A 19,358-nucleotide genomic window follows, 5' to 3' on the forward strand; every position below is an offset into this window, starting at 1 on the left:
GTGTGCGTGCGTGCGTGCATGCGTGCATGCGAACTGTAGAATGAAACAAGTTGAGGGAGCAAGCAGGGTATTGTACCTTGAATTGTAAGTTCAACCTGGGCCTCTATGGAGTCATTCCTATTGTCTGCAAGGCAGCTGAATGTCCCAGCATCCTCTTCAGTTAGGTTGAGAACATACAGACTTCCCCCACCAACAATCTCAAAACGTCCTTCACTGTTAACACAAATAACAAATCATTTGAAAAACATGAAATGTTGTCAGAGAAGAATTATTGTTATTATTTTACAGTGCATTCGCACAAATACAACGTAGGCACAAAGCAATGGTGATATTCAAAGATACACAGAAACCAACCAAACAAACAGCAAGCAGGACTGCCAACAGAGGTAGTAATTAATGAGTTTCACAAAAGCATGTTACTGGATAACATTTATGCAGTGGAGGCCAAGCAGCAAATAAATCGATTTCTGGTCTTCAGGATTTAATTTTTCATTTTACAGTGGCCATAACAAAAGAAAGGTCGTCAATATTTGTGCTCAACAGCCATTCAAACACTCCCCACACTTTTGAAGCAACAGTGGAGTAGTAAGAGTACCTTGTTCTTGATTAGCTAAATTAATGGATGGCTTGGTCCGAGCCACTTGGCTATTTTTTCCATCTACAAAAGGTAAGACGGCACTGGGTCTCATATATGAAACATTAGTAGAGCGAATTTTATGCAAACCGTTATTTTAGGCTTCTTTATGTGCAACCTGGTCTTTATGAAAGTCTAAGTAAATATATAGTAATAATAAATATAGTTAAGTTTACAGTATAGCCTGTTTATTTGTATGAAGGAACACTACTTGGGCTTTTAAGTTCTCATACTGTGTGTGTAATTTACAAATAGGGTTGAAGACTGTTTGATATTATGCTACTGTACATTTAAAAATATATATATATAAAATATATTTGTAAAGAACACTATTGTATTTAAATAACATTAGACCCTAATTAAAAAGTGATTCTCAAGATAGTCTACCATTGTCACTTCATGTGGGTGCTGTGTTTTATATATTACTCTACAATCATATATATACAGCCCAGCATCTCCCTCAACAGACTACCGTGGCTGATCTTGTCCTTTTGCATGACCTGATAGGGTGCCATCTAGAGATCGTACAGATTTGTTGGGGGTGGGGGGGTGGTGGGGGGGGGGGGGGGGGGGGTCACTGGTTGATTAGTCATTTTCATCTTTCCCCTTTTCTTCAGCTTTTCGTCATTTTAGCATATGTGCATATTAATCAACACCTTTTTATCTACACCAAATTGGTTATTTCTCCCTCATCAATCTCACGTCCATTAACAGATTTTACCCATTAAAAACATAAACAAATCGTGAGAACATGTTTTGTAGCTCATCAAGCCACTATGTATTGATTTTATCATCTTCCCCACCAGTTGAGAGCAAAAGTGTGTATGTCTCGGGTGGCAACAAAGCAATTTTGCATAATAAATTGTCAAAACAAATGATGATATAGGCTAGTTCAGATAAATATAGACTAATTTCATGTCAAGCAAATTAGTGGATTGTGCTTTTTTCAATTCAGAGACAAAAAAACAAATGAACAATAAAGAAAGCAGAAGTAAAATGAATGAAAGCAGAGCAAAAATAACATGGGTAGTGGCAACTCTTGCACGCCCACAGAAACAGGATCAATCTGGTGCTTCAGGGTATCTCGGGACTTTCCTTATGCTGCGTGACTTACTATTGAATAACATCCACATCCATATGGAAAAAAATGTAATGCAAACATAACATTCTGAAAAAGGTTATTGATTTCTAAAGTTCAACCTGGGCCTCTATGGAGTCATTCATTCATATTGTCTGCAAGGCAGCTGGTTCACTGATATAAGTGTGCCAGAACCTCACAAAGAAAGGTTTGTTCTCCCTTACTGCCATTCACCACCATGTTAAAAGAAAGGACTCACAAGCCACTGCGGGTAACAATTGTTTGTAATGGACATCATTGGGAGGCTTAGGGAGCGCAAACTCCTTCCAGTAATTTATAATTGCAGCAGGGGGTACTTTCACTGTTTTGACTATTTAATTGACATCAATGAGTTAAAAACGCAATGTGTTGTCCTCAATGGACACACCACACAGATGGCCAGGCACAACTCATTTTGGAAGTTGACTGGTTGAAATATGTTTTGGTTCAATTTGGAGCAAGGCTTTGAGTCTCTCATTGCAAGATAAAACTGGCTCCAGTCAAGTGCCGACCACAGTGTATGGCATGGTGATGGAGTTTTGGTTAAATGTTATTTGCTTTATTAAAAGTTATTGCCTTCCTTGTTAAAGCTTCCTTTCCCCCTGTACAAATGACACATGGTGTCAAGCAATCCTCCGCCATCTTTTCATCTGTTTTGTGACTCACAAAGTTTCTTCTCTGTGATCCAAACACCTCTGAAAATCTAAACAATCATTTTCCACCCAGTATCTGTTTCCTTTCGCCCATTTTAGTCTTTTCCATTCATTAGCCAGTCTCAGATATGACTCTTTCTTTGAAACTCCGCCTAGAAGGCCACCATTCCAGAGCCTTTTCATTGCTGATGATGAGACTAGTGTTTTATGGGCATTATTTAACAAACTAGTGGTTCTGATGTTCTTATCAATCGGCACAGTTGTGCAATGGGACCTACCATTAGATTATATAACATTAGATTAGATAGCATTAGATTAAAAAAAAATAGTAAAGAAAAAGACTTAGTAATAAGAATAATTAAATAATTCAACAAACAATATGAATTATCAATTTAAAGTAAAACAACCAATTATTACTATTATTATTATTTTTTGCATTATGATATGGTGGACCCCGTGGACCTGCTCCCTATGTAGATACGAAGGGCTCATCCTAAGCTAACAAAAGCACAACGATTCATAGTTACAGCTATACACTAATCAAAACATAATCATGAATACTATATTCCATTTCTACTCTTCCCTTAAGCAAAGTAGTAGCTCAGGCTTGTTTTAATGATGTTCCCCAACTGGGTGACTAGTTTTCTCGCCTACAATTTTACCTGCCGTCACGCATAGAATCAATTTATGACAGCAAGAAAAACTAAAATCTTGTCTGCTTGTGTGTATGTACATGTTTCAGTCATCATGAATATAGAGTGTACATGAAACATTTAAAGATTCTCCTGCTCATCCAACACATGACCATTAAGATGTGAATATATATATATATAAAAAAAAACATTCTCCTGCTCATCCAATACATGACCATTAAGATGTAAATACAAATAAAAACACTTAAAAAAAAAACATGTGATCAATTTCTCTGAATCAATCTCGTATTTTTAAATCTATCGTCATCTACGCACCTCTCCTCGATGAGCTGGTCATTAAACATCCATCGAACATAGGGAGCAGGATAGCCCGTCACCACACAGGGCAGAAGCACGCTCTCCCCCAGCACTCTGGACATGGCTGAGGGGACCCTCAAGAATTCCAGTTTTCTCCTTTCTGCAGTTTCTGAAAGACAAGTGAGAAGCACATGAAACTATGATAGACGATACACAACCGTGACAGACATGTAAACCCAAAACCTTTTATAACCAATAACCTGTCCTATGTGCATCCTCAGAAACTATACTGTATTCTCAGGAAATAAATACATAAATAAATCTAGTAGACACTGTTGTTTTGAGGATTGCCCCATACACCTCGGTACAGCTGACACCATACTCCATGTGTATTTGGTGTTAAATCCAGGCAAATTGGGCACTATATATTTTTTATTTATTTGTATGCAAAAGTTTGGGCAAATACGCATTTGTTGATTTTTGAAGTGAAAAGCAGTGAATTAAAAACCCTACAGCAAACAGACTTTAAAACAAGAATTTCTTCAAGTGTTCATGCACTGTTAGTTTTTATTGAATGCACTTAAAAACAGAAAAGCATTCATTAAACCATTCAAAGCATTAGACTCTTCATTAGACTTCACATGTTGTGATAACTACTGAACAACATGAACAGCCTCTATGTACCTGACAGTGGAAGGATCTTAATGAAGCTATTGATGCCCACAAAGCAGCAGTTTCTATTCTAATAAGATATCACAGCATATCCAGCCAAGACAACAACCAGCTGTCTGCTGGGCAGAAAGACAAAGAAAAGCCCTCATATGCCTCAAAAGACCTGACGCACAAACTGGGACTACCCTGCTCATTGCCAGCCAAATTCTGTATGCAAATGTCATACTGGCAGTAAAGAAACCTAAAAGACGTTGGAATCTACAACAGGACAATGATCCAAACCATACATCAAAATACACCATTAACTACTTCACAAAATGCAAGCAGTTGTTTTTAGAATACCTTGCAGTCCCCAAATTTAAGCATCATTGAAAATCTGTTGGTAAATCTTAAACATGACCAAAATTAAGTGACCTGCAAGAAAAGTAGGTGAAAATTCATAAATGAAGAATAACAAAAAACATCTGCAAGGGGTCATGTCTACCAAAGTGTTATAAAGTTCTGAGTTAGTAGGGAGCCAAAAGTTTTCCATATGTCACAATTACCCTTCATTTTGTTATCTATTTGAAGCACTTTAAATAAAAAGTAGTCACATTAACATTTGAATAAAGTCCAATTGTTTAATATCTGTATGCTGTAGGGCAGTGGTTCCCAAACTTTTTACAGTCCCGTACCCCTTCAGACATTTAATCTCCAGCTGCGGTAGGTAGATTGATGGCTTAAAATGGGTGAATAATGTTACGACCCTGGGTGGGTCTAGGCCCCGCCCCCATGATATTTGCATGCCTGTTCTGTCTATCTCGAAAGCAGGTGATTCGGAGCAGGTGTAGCAGGTGATTGGAACCAGGTGTAGCAGTAATTGGAGGGGCTACAAAAGCCCTGAGCAGACTGCATTCGAGGAGCGTTGGATTGGAGTTTTGGATTGGTCGTAGAATAGTGATTGGATTGTGGATACTCGTTGGATTTTGGATTGTCGTCGTCGTTTGTTTTATATTACCATTTAACTGACTTACCATTACATCTTTTCTTTCTCTCCACAACACTGACATTCACCCCACGTTTTCCTATAATTAATAGATAAACTATATACTTGTAACCCTTAATAAATAACATATTATTATTATATACTCAATTCTGCGTGGCCTCCCCTTTATGTTTCGTGCCCGTGAGCCGGGTTCGTTACAATAATATGTGCCACAAGTGACCCAAACCTTCTAAGGTTGTTGTTTGCCAGCCATCAACAGAACAGAAGACTAAAAAAAACATTATTTGCAGGCGATTGGGAAGATGAGCAAATTCATTTGACAGGCTACGGAGGTCTGTGTTGAATAGGGGGGCGTGGCCGGAGCGGAGTTCAGCACAGACGTGACATTTTCTCAGTGGTTTTGTTTTCTAATTAATGCTTGTTCATCGTTGCGATCGTTGTTGTAGGACAAAATACAGGGGAATTTGGGCGATTTTGATGCACAAAATGATGTTTCCGTCTGAAAGTTGCAATTCGGTTTCAAACTGTACATTCTGCGAATTCCGTCCGTTTTCTGTTATCGCGGACATTTTCTCCCCGCGTACCCCCTGAACCACTTTGCGTACCCTTTCCTTTCATAGTGATGCCCTAATGTCGCCTGAGACACAAAAACATTTAAAAAAAAAAGTTATAATACACACACACACACACACACACACACACACACACACACACACACACACACACACACACACACACACACACACACACACACACACACACACACACACACACACACACACACACACACACTCCACTCTGAGCTCATGCCTGGACAGTCTGTGTCCGCTATCCACCAGACATGCTTGATCTACACAGTCTCTCACATAGCTGAGTGATACCCTCCGAACGCTGCGCTCCAATCTCAGAGCAGCTGAAAGAAAGTGGCACAAATCTACAGCACCCGACAATTTTGCAAGCTACCAGACACTACTGTCCTCCTTTTCATCCAGCATCACTGCTGCTAAGAAGACTTTTTACAAGGACAAGATCAACGGTGCAACTGATGCTCGGAAACTATTCTCCACCTTCAAAACTCTGCTCTACCCTCCTCCTCCTCCCCCAGCTACCAACCTCACTGCTGATACCTTTGCCTCCTTTTCACAGAGAAAGTGGCAGCCATCAGGAACCAATTCAACCAATTGTCTCCTCTGTCTAAGGGCAAAACCATCAATGGCTAATTGTTTCCCTCTTTCACCCCTCTCACTGAGAGTGATGTCTCCAAAATCCTATCAGGTAGCCGTCCTACTACATGCCCGTTGGATCCTATCCCATCCAACGTTCTTCAAGGCATATCACCTACCGTCTTACCGGCAATCACACATGTGACTAATGCTTCATTTACTTCTGGGTATTTACTTCTGGGTAACACCACTGCTAAAGAAGCCGTCTCTCGATCCCACTCATGTGGAAAACTATCGGCCGGTCTCACTTCTCACGCTCCTATCCAAAACCATTGAGAGGGCAGCTTCCAAACCGGTCACAGAGTTCCTGTCAAGGAACAATCTCCTCGATCCAAACCAGTCTGGATTCAAAAGTGGTCACTCCACCAAAACAGCCCTGTTGTCTGTGACAGAGGCCTTAAAAACAGCTAAAGCAGCAGCTCAATCTTCGGTTCTCATCCTGCTTGACCCATCAGCCGCTTTTGACAGTCAACCACCGCATCCTTCTGTCTATACTGTCAAGTATGGGCATTTCTGGCAGTGTACACTCCTGGTTTGAGTCTTACCCCACTGGGCCCTTGTTCAACGTGTCATCGCAAGGTTAGCTGTCTGTACCTCACCGCCTCACCACAGGGTTGCCCCGAGGCTTGATGATGGGACCACTTCTCTTTGCCATGTACACCACCTCGTTGGGCCAGATCATCCGCTCGCATGGTTTTTCATATCACTGCTATGAAGATGATACCCAATTGTATCTGTCTTTCCCTCCTGACAACACCACTGTCTAGGCACGGATCTCGGATTCTCTCTCCAGAATCACCACCTTCAGCTGAATCTGGCTAAAACGGAACTGTTGGTCTTTCCAGCCAAACAGGCCATCCACCACAATATTGATATCAAAATTGACTCCTTATCTCTTGTACCCTCCAAAACAGCAAGAAATCTCAATGTCCGTATCGATGACCAACTGACATTCACTGACTACATTGCCTATTTCTCCCGGTCATGCCGCTTTGCGCTATACAACATTTGCAAAACCAGGCCGTACCTAACCCAGTATGCCACCCAGCTACTGGTGCAAACCCTGTTGAGTTCCCGCCTTGACTACTGCAACGCCCTCCTAACGGGCCTGCCGGCATGCGTGGTGAAACCACTACAGATGATCCAGAACGTGGCGGCACGTCTAGTGTTCAACCAACCCAAGAGCACATCACCCCGCTACTCATTGAGCTACAGTTCAAGTCACTTATGCTTGCTTACAGAGTGATTGCTGGTTCTACTCCCATCTACTTAAATGCTCTTGTAAGGGCAAATGTTACCCCCAGGATGCTGCGCTCGTCTAATGAGCGTCGTTTAGCACTGCCGTCTGTGCAAGTATGGCAATCTAGACTATTCTCATTCGTAGTTCCACGTTGGTGGAACGAGCTGCCTAGCACTACCAGAACTCTTCAGAGAGCACCTCCCTTCCTAACTTTCACTTCTACTAGTACTTAAAGTAACACTATGGAGCAATTTGACCCTAAAATAACAGCTTCTAAAAAAATTGTGGCGCTACAATGACTTTTAACATGGAGAATGGCCTCTGTGCCAACTAAATTCGTGGACCGATCCCGTGAGTCGGATCTGCTCCAAAATGTAATGGGTTTTTCCTAGGCCCATGCTACACCTTTCATGGAAAGTAAATAAATGGTCACGGTTGTATAAAGCTAAGAAGAAGCATTTAAGTAGGGCTGAACGATTAATTGCATTTGCGATTTAATCGCGATATGATAGAACGCGATATGATAGAAGATTAAAAAACGTGGTTTAAAAAAAAAAAAAAAAAAAAGTTTTTTTTTTTTTTTTTAAGATGGTACATTTTGCACACAGTGTTTAAAAAGTGCATGCCTAGTGTTTATACTTAAAATGACTTTTTTTAAATTACTTAAATGCACAGTGGCAAAGCCACTGATTTGTTGTTCTTGTTTCTGTAATGAGCAGTTAAATAAAAATGTTAAATGTGGGAAAGAATATTTTACACTAAATGTATCTAATATTGTGTTGGTCATATTTAAATCATTCATTACGTTTTGTTGGGGAAAAAAAGAGGATAAAAAAAAATCTTATAAAAAAATCAATATTTTGGTAAAAAATTGCAATTAGATTATTTTCCCAAATCGTTCAGCCCTACATTTAAGATTCTGCACTATTTCGAGCTCAGCAATCAAATGTAAGCAATGTACGGCACTGACCATGTTGGTTCCTTTGTACAAAAAGTCAGATCTCCTTGAAGTACCCCCATGTATAAATAGTCCTATATAAACAAACTTGGCTTGCCTTCCATTGAAGCACACTGAATACCAAGAAACCCTACACAGTAGCCTACACAGCAATAAGTTAAAGTAAAGAAGGCTGTACAAGTAAATACATTGAATAGGCTATAATATATACAATATAAGAGCATAGACAATAGGATTTATGATGTTGCAAGTATTTATAATACTGATGATGATTATCCATCATTTGGGGAAAAGTGCTATTAAAGAACGCTCTCGTTCAAAATGCAGCAAGGGCCCAGTGCCGGACGCAGAAGAGCACCACTAAAAAAAATCTGAAACACTGAATATCATAACTAAATAACATAGCATGCATCATGTCCCAAGTCCCTTCATTTGATGGCATCTCTACACTCTGCTGGGTCATTTGGCATCATGTAGCCCTAACAACAAGTGGAGGTGCAGCTAGGATCTGCAAACAGTCAAGCATTTACATTTGAGATACAAAAAGCAGAGTGTTATTACCAGATATGACTTTAAGCTCCGCCTCTTCACTGTATTTCGCTGCGCCACCTGTTTCAACCACACAGCGGTACAGGCCAGCGTCGGAGTCAGAAGCATTACTGACAACCAGTGCCCCACTGGGAAGCTGAAACACCCTCTGGTCCAGCACCAGAGGCTCCTTGTTGAGTTCCCAGCGCGAAAAAGCCACAAGGTCCTGATTTATGTCGCACAGGAACACATGGTTGTCACCATGTCTCACGAGGCCTGCTTCAGGTTGACTGGAGAACCTGGGTATACCTAAGGAAACAAACACATGGGAAAGATTGAGAGGGAAGAATGACCACTAAGGTTTAAACACCATAATGAAAGCCATACACAACCACATACTGATTGATTAACTGAAGACATATGTAGAGTATCTGCAATCAGGCAAATGGATAACGCTAGCAGGCTTTGAATTCGTGACTGTTTGGTTTATTCTGTTTAGTCCCTTTCCTGGTATCGATTAAACCCTTAAAAACTCATCTATGCTCCTCAAATTACATTGTAATGTTAAAAAAAAATTGATGTAACCTTTGTAACACCTTTGCACACATTTAGTGTTCATGGAACTATGAATATGCAAATTAGCCCCGCCTCTATCTATCTATCTGCCTTGACTACGTTATCAAACAGCTAATAATGTGTTGCTAATGTTAGATACACTTTGGCTTCGATCGCCAGCTCTGACTTTTCAAGATTGAAAAGATAAAAATCCAGATGTGTTATTAGGGAGAAACTTTTAGAACAAGTCTCTGAAGAAAGCCATCTAGTTCATCAGAAGTAATACCGTACTATATATTTCTACTAGCGTTACCCCTCTCTACTGACAAGCAAGTTGACGGGATTGGTTCCTTAGGTTTATGATATGAAACCCAGGCTGTCTGATTCTGTGTTTGAGACCTGGGTACACTGCAGTTCCAAGATGGATATACTCAGCCATGGCGTTGACTGCTTATTTCACTCATGATATGTTGTGTATAATATAAAACACACCACATGGACATGTTAACACAGTAAAAAACTTCAATATGATTGATCAGTTTGAAGGCAAGCCAGGCAATCAGTCTCTGCTTCATACATAACATTAGTATCTTGACTATCATTCCTAAAATGTATACCATGACTTGTTACACCTAAACTTAAAGAGACCGCTCCATTTTGTTTAGTGCAACATTTAATGGACATTCTTTTCTAGCATTCATTAGGTTAATATCGTTTCAACTATATCCCAATTATAGACAAAAAAAATGGTACTCCACTTTTATGAGAACTTAAACCACAATTTACAATACTGACAATACACATCAGGACATCATAATACAGTATCAAGTTGAACACTTTTCTTTGTCACTGAATATTTAAACATTATTGTTATTGGTTTACTTATGTTCGATTAAAAATAATAACAGAAAACAATAAAGATGCAAGCGGCAATCATCGGGGCCCAAGCACAGCGTCCCAAGTTGCAAAAGGTTGAAGGATTTGACAGCTTCAAAGAGGACATTGGCACATTAGGAAATGTAAGCAAATGGGGTCACGTATATCAAATTTCATATTTTTAGCTTAAGCGTGAGATATTGCAATATCAGTTGTATAGCCCCCTATGGACAAAACGTCACGAAATTTGGCATGTATCCAAAGATCGTGCCAGCGATGGAGGTTGTCAAGTTTGGTTACGTTTGAACCTTTACATGATAAGATATTGGCCATTGAGTCATTATAGGCCACAGCTTTGAATTTGATTGCCACATAACCTTGAAATGGTTTGACCAATCAAAATTCCCTGAACATTATATCAGGTTGGTCAGGAAAATGTGTCTGACGGAAATTGGAGTGGGTTAGATTTGGGAGCTTTCACGTAATCAGGGCAGGGGGGATTGTTCTAACCAATACGCTTCCGAGATATGAGCAAAAACGTAAATGCGCTTATTATAGCAATCCCTAAAAGGTGAAAATTGGTAATTTATTTGCGTGAGGAAATGCACCAATTTAGAATCTATGGTCAATATTTGGTGCATGTGCGACTTACGGTTTTTGCTTCCCATCGTGTTTTGCGGGAGAAAGAAAATAATAAGAAAAAATCAGAACAAATGCAATAGGGTACTGCTTGGACCCCTAATTAAAACTATTACTATTAGTTACTACTATTACCATTACTAACTATTGGGGTGCAAACACACACACACACACACACACACACACACACACACACACACAGCTGAACTCAAAATGATTCAATACCCTTAGCCCTCAAGACAATCTGGTGATTTGCAGACAGCGTAATTCTAACCCAATATCCTTTATGTCAAATTAAGCTCTTATTATCCTCAAGGTCCTCTAGCTATCCGTCTTGGCTCTTATTATCACTCCTCAAGGTCCTCTAGCTACCTCATAATCAATCTCCCAGAACACCACAGAATTACAAAATGACCACTTGCATGTTGATGTCAACTTGTTATGTGTTTCTTGCTCAACAGTGGAGTGCCCAAATAGTTTTGCTCCCATTTAATCTGATAAACCTCCAAGTCCTACACAGTACTACAAGGGTTTTTCTTCACAGTTCTGAAATGTCTCATTCCGTATTAAAATAGTTTTGCTCTTAAATCATGAGCTTTAAATGTGCATATAATGCTAACACTAATGTCTTTCGGAACTTGCTTTTCTGTTTTTTTTCCCTTTGCCATGTTTGCTACTCAGCTTAACACATACATAGACAATATTTATATTAATTTATAACAACTGAGGTATTGTAATGATGGAGTACCTCAAGGCTTACTTGGGTTTGAACACAATTTAATGACCTTAACCACTACTCAGCAACTGAGCAATTTTTCTGTTGTAAACTTCATGTTCTCAAAATCACTCAAATATTTCACACACAAAATGTTTGACTGTTTACAGGGGCATTCTTTAATGATCTTTTAAAGATCATTAACCCTTGTAGCTGAATTTGACTACATTCAGTCATATGATGGTCATCATAACAGAACTTGTGGTATTAAAAAGAAATTACATAAACACATCATATAGACAAAAATATGAAGAATAAAATATGTTATGCTACAATGCTGCTATTTGTATTAATTTCAAAATTGGATCACATCAACACAAAATACATTGGAATTATCTTATCATATAGCAATTTGGTAATCAGCTTGCTTGAACCATTATTCTGTTCAGTATTCAGTTCACATTGCTCAAGAAGAAAACAACATCAGCCTCTGTAGTTTGAGAAACAGAGACTATAGGAGTCCTCAGCTGGTAAATATCAGGAAATCAATGACTGAAACAACTCCAGTTTTCTGGCCTTAGAGAAGTAGTTTCAAAGGAAAAGCCATGCAAAACTGTTTTTACAGAATACAAGGGGAAAAAAATATTGTTTTTGATAGTTATTATTATGTTCCAACGAGGACATTTCATAACACTGGTGGTCTAAGGATGAGACCAATCATCCATTAAAACTATTTTAGTAAGATCTGAGAAAACAAATAACTCTTAAAACAGACACAAGATAGGTCACCGCACTCTTTGATATCAAAGCCTGGTGAAAGACCCTGAAACCTGTAAGAGATTTTTTTTTTTTTTTAATCTCCTGCTTCAATATTTGCTGCTTTCAGTGGCTCAGGCATTTCATCCTCCCCCAGCAGGTCTATTTCCAAGTATGAGACTCCAAGAGAAACATTTACACAGTGATTCATAACATTTGTAAGGACCAGGAGACATCATGTGGAAAAAGTGAGGCCAAGACAAAAAAAAACAATCCGGCCTCTATGAAACTCCTTCCTAATAACGCTGACTACTGGATACGTGTTCTAGTTAGGTTTAAATAAGACATGCAGAACGTATTGGTAATGACTATGTGATGAGTGATTTAACAAATGTATCTGCGTCCACTGTGAGAAAGGTGCATCTTTTAAAGATAAAAAGAAATGCTTGGGAGGCATCAATCTACTCAAAGTCAACACTTGAAGAGTAAAGAAACTATTGCAGCAGAAAGATTAAATCAATGAAGATCACTGATTACTATCTTCCACCACTGAAACAGGAAACATGGGCATGTTTTTGTGGACCTCTGTTTATAAATAGGGCTCAACTATATATTTCAAAAGGTTGCAATTAACCATAGCAATAGCTTGGTGACGGGTTGATTTTGAATAAATTCTCTGGTCAAGTTCTTTTTGGACAGACCTGTTACCCCTGGAGTCCAGGGCGAGTTTCAGGCACCTTTGTGGTTCTGTCATGTTGTGATATAACAGTACAAATTATTTGTTAAAACTCTGCTTAGGTGCAGTAATGTAACTGAACATTTTAAATTTAAATTGTTTTACTTTTTTTGGTCATTTGAGGTGATTCTATAAGGTCTTGGGTTGGCTATAAGAGTAAAAGCTCTTAAAATCACTCCAATCATATGAACAAATAAATGTCCATCTAATATTTATGACCCTGTTATTGTAGTGTCAAAAGGAGGGCTTGAACCATGCATATGCAGGCTGTTAACACTCTCCCCATCCTAAAACAAAGCCTTCTCACAAGGGGATGCCTTTTGAAGAAGGGAATAGTCAACTGTTTTACAGAAACCTTCACACTATCTGCAGTATGCATTATACCGATACATGCAAATGTACATATTGACACAAATTACACTCCACAAGCATCCGAACTACACTGTATGAGTAAGCATACAGTAAATAGACTAAGCGCTCACGGAAGTACACACAACAAACTGGAGAAGAAAAGAAGACAGCTATTTTACAGAAATCTCCACACTATCTGCAGTATACATTATACCTACACATGCAAATGTAAATTTTGTCACAAATAACACTCTGTAACTGTCCAATCGCATTATACTGTATGAGTAAGCACACAGTAAATAGCCAAAGAGCTCACTCTATAACACACCACAATCTAAGAAAAAAAACACACATGACTAGCCATAGAGCACTACCTATTTATTGTACAGAGAAATGTAAAGTTTGTTCGTTGGTTATGAATATATGGTGTATTACTCATCAGAACACACTATGTATGCAGAAGTGTTTTGGTGGTTTTCTTCAAACCAACATAGGCTTAAGGCCACGGTGTGATGACTATGAACATGAGTTCTATGAATAACTAGAGAAGATTCTCCATCAGAGCTGCATGTCCCAGTTCACAAGGAAGTCCTTCAACAACTCCAATGCCTGACCTGTACATCACCTTTCAGGGGTCATGTATATTGTATGACTCTTACAGGCAGAGCATGAATTCCTTTAGAGGATTCTCTGCTTACCCAGGCTCTACGGTAAGACGGTACAGAAACATTATTTTGTTCTTTCATTCCTGGTTAGGGAAGCTTTCAGGAGAAGAATGGTTACCAACTTTGATGACTGATAACTGACTGAGGTATTACCAAAACATGTTTTTTTTATGGTTAATTTATTCCTATCTGTTGATGCAAGAGACAAAAATGTTACAAATTTACGTTCTGTATTTCCCCGGAACATAAATACACGTGTGAGGATGTTTACAACACCAAGCAAACATGACCAAACCACATAACTCACAGGCTCTGTGGTTCCCTCACTCATGCAAAAAAGGCAGATGTGTGGGATGCCTTGATCAAGTTCAGAGGGGAGGAGAGTGGATTTCAAGTGTTACACACATGTCTAGCAAAACGATACTAATGGACATACATAGAGCCAGGTTATGGTCGTCAAGTTGCAAGTGCAACACTTGGAGGAAAAACATAGTATAATCGGGTTGATGTTTCACTTCAACAACCTACTGACTAAAAATCCAGATCAGTTGTAGGATATCTACTATACTTGCTACAGAACCTCAAGCAGTGCAAGGCAGCAGTCACCCTTGAAGTGGGAACATATCAAGCGTGAAAATGACAATGAACTCCATGGACTCTTCTGCTGACAAGGGGACAAGGGGCTGGCAGAGGTTAGCGGGCCTCCTGGCCCAGATCCCTCGCGTATTTGTGACTTTAATACTAGAACATCTGAACATTGGCCTTCAGAGACAGCTTCACTTTTTTTTTTTTTTTTAAGTTGACACTGCATAATATATTTTACAGTTAAGAATCAGAAGCAGGCAGATAAATTCATCCACGTCGGTCTGGGGTAAACAAATATACACACAAGCATACATAGGTGGTTTACTGAGATTAAGATTGCCTTTATAGTCCCACATAGGAGGATATTTGGGTTTGAGATTCCTCCCATGCTGCATCCATACAAAAACATCCATTGGACAGAACGAACGGAATACCATTAAAAATACAGGGGAGGGTACAGAAAGTAAACTACATAAATAAGTAGAGCTCTCTTAGCATCTATGTTGGCATCATCATTTCTTGATTTGCCACCATTCAGACATTTTATTGATGTTGGAATATTTATACTCATAAGCTCATAAGCTTATTATCACATGGTTAAGTGGGGCTATGAGTCTGAGAACCAAAAATAGAGGGAAATGGTACCCTCTTGGTCTGATTTTGCCTAACCCATGTATGCACACACACACACTCAAATCTATGCCATGCCATATATTTCATAAAAAATTGATACGCCTGTAGGAGACCTTAACATTACAAACTCTCATACAGACTACAGCCATATCTTCATGCTTCAGTCAGTGTAAACAATGCAGTGAATTGATTTATTGGATTTTTTTTGTTCATTTTAAACCATACCTTCATACCATGGTATATGATCAAAACATGTAATGAGAGAACTGCATAATCTTGGCGATCTTTTGTAATAGTGATCAAACACCCTGAAGACATTTTGGGGAGAAAACATTTCTTTCACTAGCACTGCTGTGCTGGTTTGTGCATATTTTTTTTCAAATGTGGATTTGGTGTTTGAAGTTAGGGAGCTTAACCCTTAACACCCCAGCCTTCACAACTACTATTAGGACTCTCACAAGGTCATAACAAAAGGCAATCAGGATGATATTTGCTATTTTAAGGACACTTAAATCTGGTCTAATAGGTCTATTCAGTTCAGTCATTCACTATGAAAAAAAAAAAATCAGGAACCTATTAGACCAGATTTGAACAGCATTTCATTTGATTTAGAGCCCAATGCAAGGCAGTTTCATAAATGGCCAAATGCCAGTTCATTATGAAAGCTTTAGTCTTTGAGTGCCAGCTCAAGCACTTATTGAAGAAAGTACAAGGCACTTAACACCAGACCAGTACACAGATGACCCACACATTCAGGCTCACAGCAGGTAAAATGACCAATCCCACTCAAGAGACAAAAACGTAGAATGGATTTAGACATCACATCACATTTGTTACACCGTTAACTAACAATAACTTACCTATATGGTGAGGTGATTTGAAAGATAACAGTTTTTGTAATATTCTCTCTTAAAATGCCAGTCAGCCTTAGTGGAATAGATAGAGACTGGGGACAATTAAGAACTAAGAGTTTGCTCCCTGTCCAACCATTCCCCGTCATTTCTTACATCTCACACCACAGGATGCAGCAGCTCAGCAGAGAGGACAAGCACACATTCTAAATCTCACCATACCTAGATCTCACCATACCTAGATCTTATCATATCTAAATCTCACCATACCTAGATCTCACCATATCTAAATCTCACCATATCTAAATCTCACCATATCTAAATCTCACCATACCTAGATCTCACCATACCTAGATCTCACCATACCTAGATCTCATCATATCTAAATCTCACCATACCCATTCTCTTTGTCTTACTCCCCTCCTTCCTTTTCCTAAATATATTTTTGAATGAGGAGCAAACAGGCATGAGGTCTATGGAAGTCTATGGGAGTCTGCACATTTCTGTTGAACCTCATATAGCATGGGATGATTCCCTCCTCACCAGTACGCGTGCAAGTATCTCAGTAACAGCCACTTCTGAAGATCAAAGTGAAGCCTGGATGCCGCAGGAGGAGGCAGGACTTTCTAAAAGCCTCTGCTGAGGAGAGGCTCGTGGGGGGAAGGGGATTCAAGGCTACACAGTCTTGACTGAGCATACGGATTGATGCTGTGCCATCATGATCAACATTAAAAGGTACAGGGAGAACTAAAGGAAAATCCTTATGCTGAAATAACAACCTAGTGAAAATCAGGCTATATATACTTCCACCCATTGGAGAACGCAAATTGACGTCACTCACCTGCATCCACTAAATCTCAATAAACAGCCTATAAATATAAAACACTCTGGAGAGGTACTCAGCTGCAATGCCAGATGATAAAACATCCCAAACTGTGGTTAAATTTAACCCCTTTCTCCTACTGTTTATTTACAAAAAATATATAGCCTTAACAAGGCCATTACAAATTATAACAATTACAATTATAGATACGGATCGAAATGACAATTCCTATTTTTGATACTAAATTTCTTTTTCAGAAATAACATCTTAGACAGATTGAGATTTCCTGCATTCTGGTTAGGACGTGTGTAACAAGCACATACAATATGTAGCCTAAGGCAGCTATTCAAAGTTAACATATTAGAAATTTAGCATGTGTTTTGTGGTTTGAAAGTTAGTAGGCTATCCATTTGCCATCTTGTCATGGAACTAAATCATTTCAGTGCTTTTTATTTTAAGACATTACTTGCTTTACTAATACCTATCTCTGTATTTTTCCCTTTGTCTGTAACCATGCCAAATGGCTGGTGCCAGGTTTATTAGCATTCAAACGGTTATTGTGAATGGCTTGCCCTTCCTGTCTGCTGTCGTATGCATATGCCTTCACACCAAGGACCAACCCCCCCCACTAGGTAGACTTCTTCCTCACACACACCTTGAACCAGCCTCCCAGGTATACCTATTTACATTGTGTGTTGTGTTCCCCTAAATCTGAGCATATAACCTTTAAACTGTGTAACTGTGCTATTGAACTGCCGATGTGAATGACTGTGTGGAGCTGACAGCTGCTTGTCCTTGGAAGACAAAGGGATGCAAGGCCAATGCAGAAGAAACTACACAATGGACAATCTCCTAATCTTCGCAGATCTCAATCCTAAAACCATATCTGATCCGGCAACATTTGATTTGTTTTAAACAAGAGCTCTGATCAAATAACACAAACAAAAGTTTAAATGATTAAGGAAATGAAATTGAAAATGTTTAACTGTTCAAATGTCGAAACGATGTTGAAGAAAAGATATGCAACAGCTTTTAAATTAAAACCAGACAGTAGACAATATGACCATTTCAATCTCTGCAACATCGTGTGTTTGTTTATTCTGCGTATTTCATGCAGCAGATCCCAGTCATCCTACAAGCCCCCCCCTCATCACTATAAGCCCCACCAAACAGTTCCAAAGCCATGAAGAAGCACCCATCACGCAGTAAATGCTACAATTTCACTGAGTGCCGGTCCTTAAGCAGTCAAATATTCCTTCATAGATATGACTATACAATTTCCTACAAAGGTCATCAACTGTAAGAAACTTACTTAGTACAATGGCACAGCTGTAGGCAGAGCAGTGCAGGCCAGTATAACATCACAATACTGTACATACTTGGAATGGAAAATATAACCTATACCTTTGGTTGATAAAAGAATGAATCAAAACCGTTTAGAAAACTAGCAGACTTTTAGGGGTCATGCAGACGGTCTAGTTTGCCTGAACCCGGAGAGAACCGTCTCCGGATAGCCCTATAGTGCAGACGAACGCACTGTATCCGCACACTGTATCCGCACTCCCTCGAATCGGGGGTCCAAAGTGAGTAAACTCGAAATCCGGTCGCGGGTTGGTGTTCGTATGCACGCTATCCGCAAACCTAATCGGATTTCCCCATGTGATCTCATCATTAGACCAGCCAGAACAACGGACACAACCGGCATTATTTAAAAACTGAATGGGTTGCCATGGCGCAGTGAGTGTGGCAGCCAGTTATAACAGCTCTCCAGTTTAAAAAAAAAAATTCTTCCTATTACCTTGCTGCTTTTCCACGTGAATTTCCCTAACGGGATTAATACAAATGTATCTATCTATCTGTTGTTAGGAAAGGGATGACATTAACAAGCCACACTTTAATCTATCACTGTTTAATCTATTTGCAGCAGACCATTTTTCAAGTGTCAGCAATAGCCTATATGAGCAAATTTGACGTGAAAAGATTTTTTATTATAGACGGAAGTTTCAAAACGGTCTGTAATAAAGATGAATGTTACGTTAGCTTTAGTCCTGTCAGACAACGATAGCGATAGCTACTAGCTAGCGTTAACGTTACTTCAGAGGTAGCCTACAGTACGTGAAGGACAAAGCCCTCAACAAAAGCCTACATTTGTTGTTAGTAATAAAACCATGAAATTGGAAGCAATTGTAAACCATGAAACATCCAGGATCCAC

General features: G+C 39.3%; 1 protein-coding gene across 8 annotated transcripts in view; it reads right to left on the reverse strand.

Annotated features, from left to right (window-relative positions):
• The window catches only part of neo1a (neogenin 1a), an 84,203-nt gene that overhangs the window by 39,308 nt on the left and 25,537 nt on the right, over window positions 1-19,358 (reverse strand). For all 8 annotated transcript variants that reach the window (XM_031569535.2, XM_031569534.2, XM_012814913.3 and 5 more), the window contains exons 3-5: window positions 8,994-9,269; window positions 3,373-3,523; window positions 77-213 (exon numbers count right to left, since the gene is read on the reverse strand). In XM_031569535.2, the coding sequence (XP_031425395.1) occupies window positions 77-213; window positions 3,373-3,523; window positions 8,994-9,269 (564 nt within the window). The remainder of the gene's footprint in view (window positions 1-76; window positions 214-3,372; window positions 3,524-8,993; window positions 9,270-19,358) is intronic.

Source organism: Clupea harengus, chromosome 6, assembly GCF_900700415.2.
Source record: "Clupea harengus chromosome 6, Ch_v2.0.2, whole genome shotgun sequence".
Lineage (NCBI taxonomy): Eukaryota > Metazoa > Chordata > Actinopteri > Clupeiformes > Clupeidae > Clupea > Clupea harengus.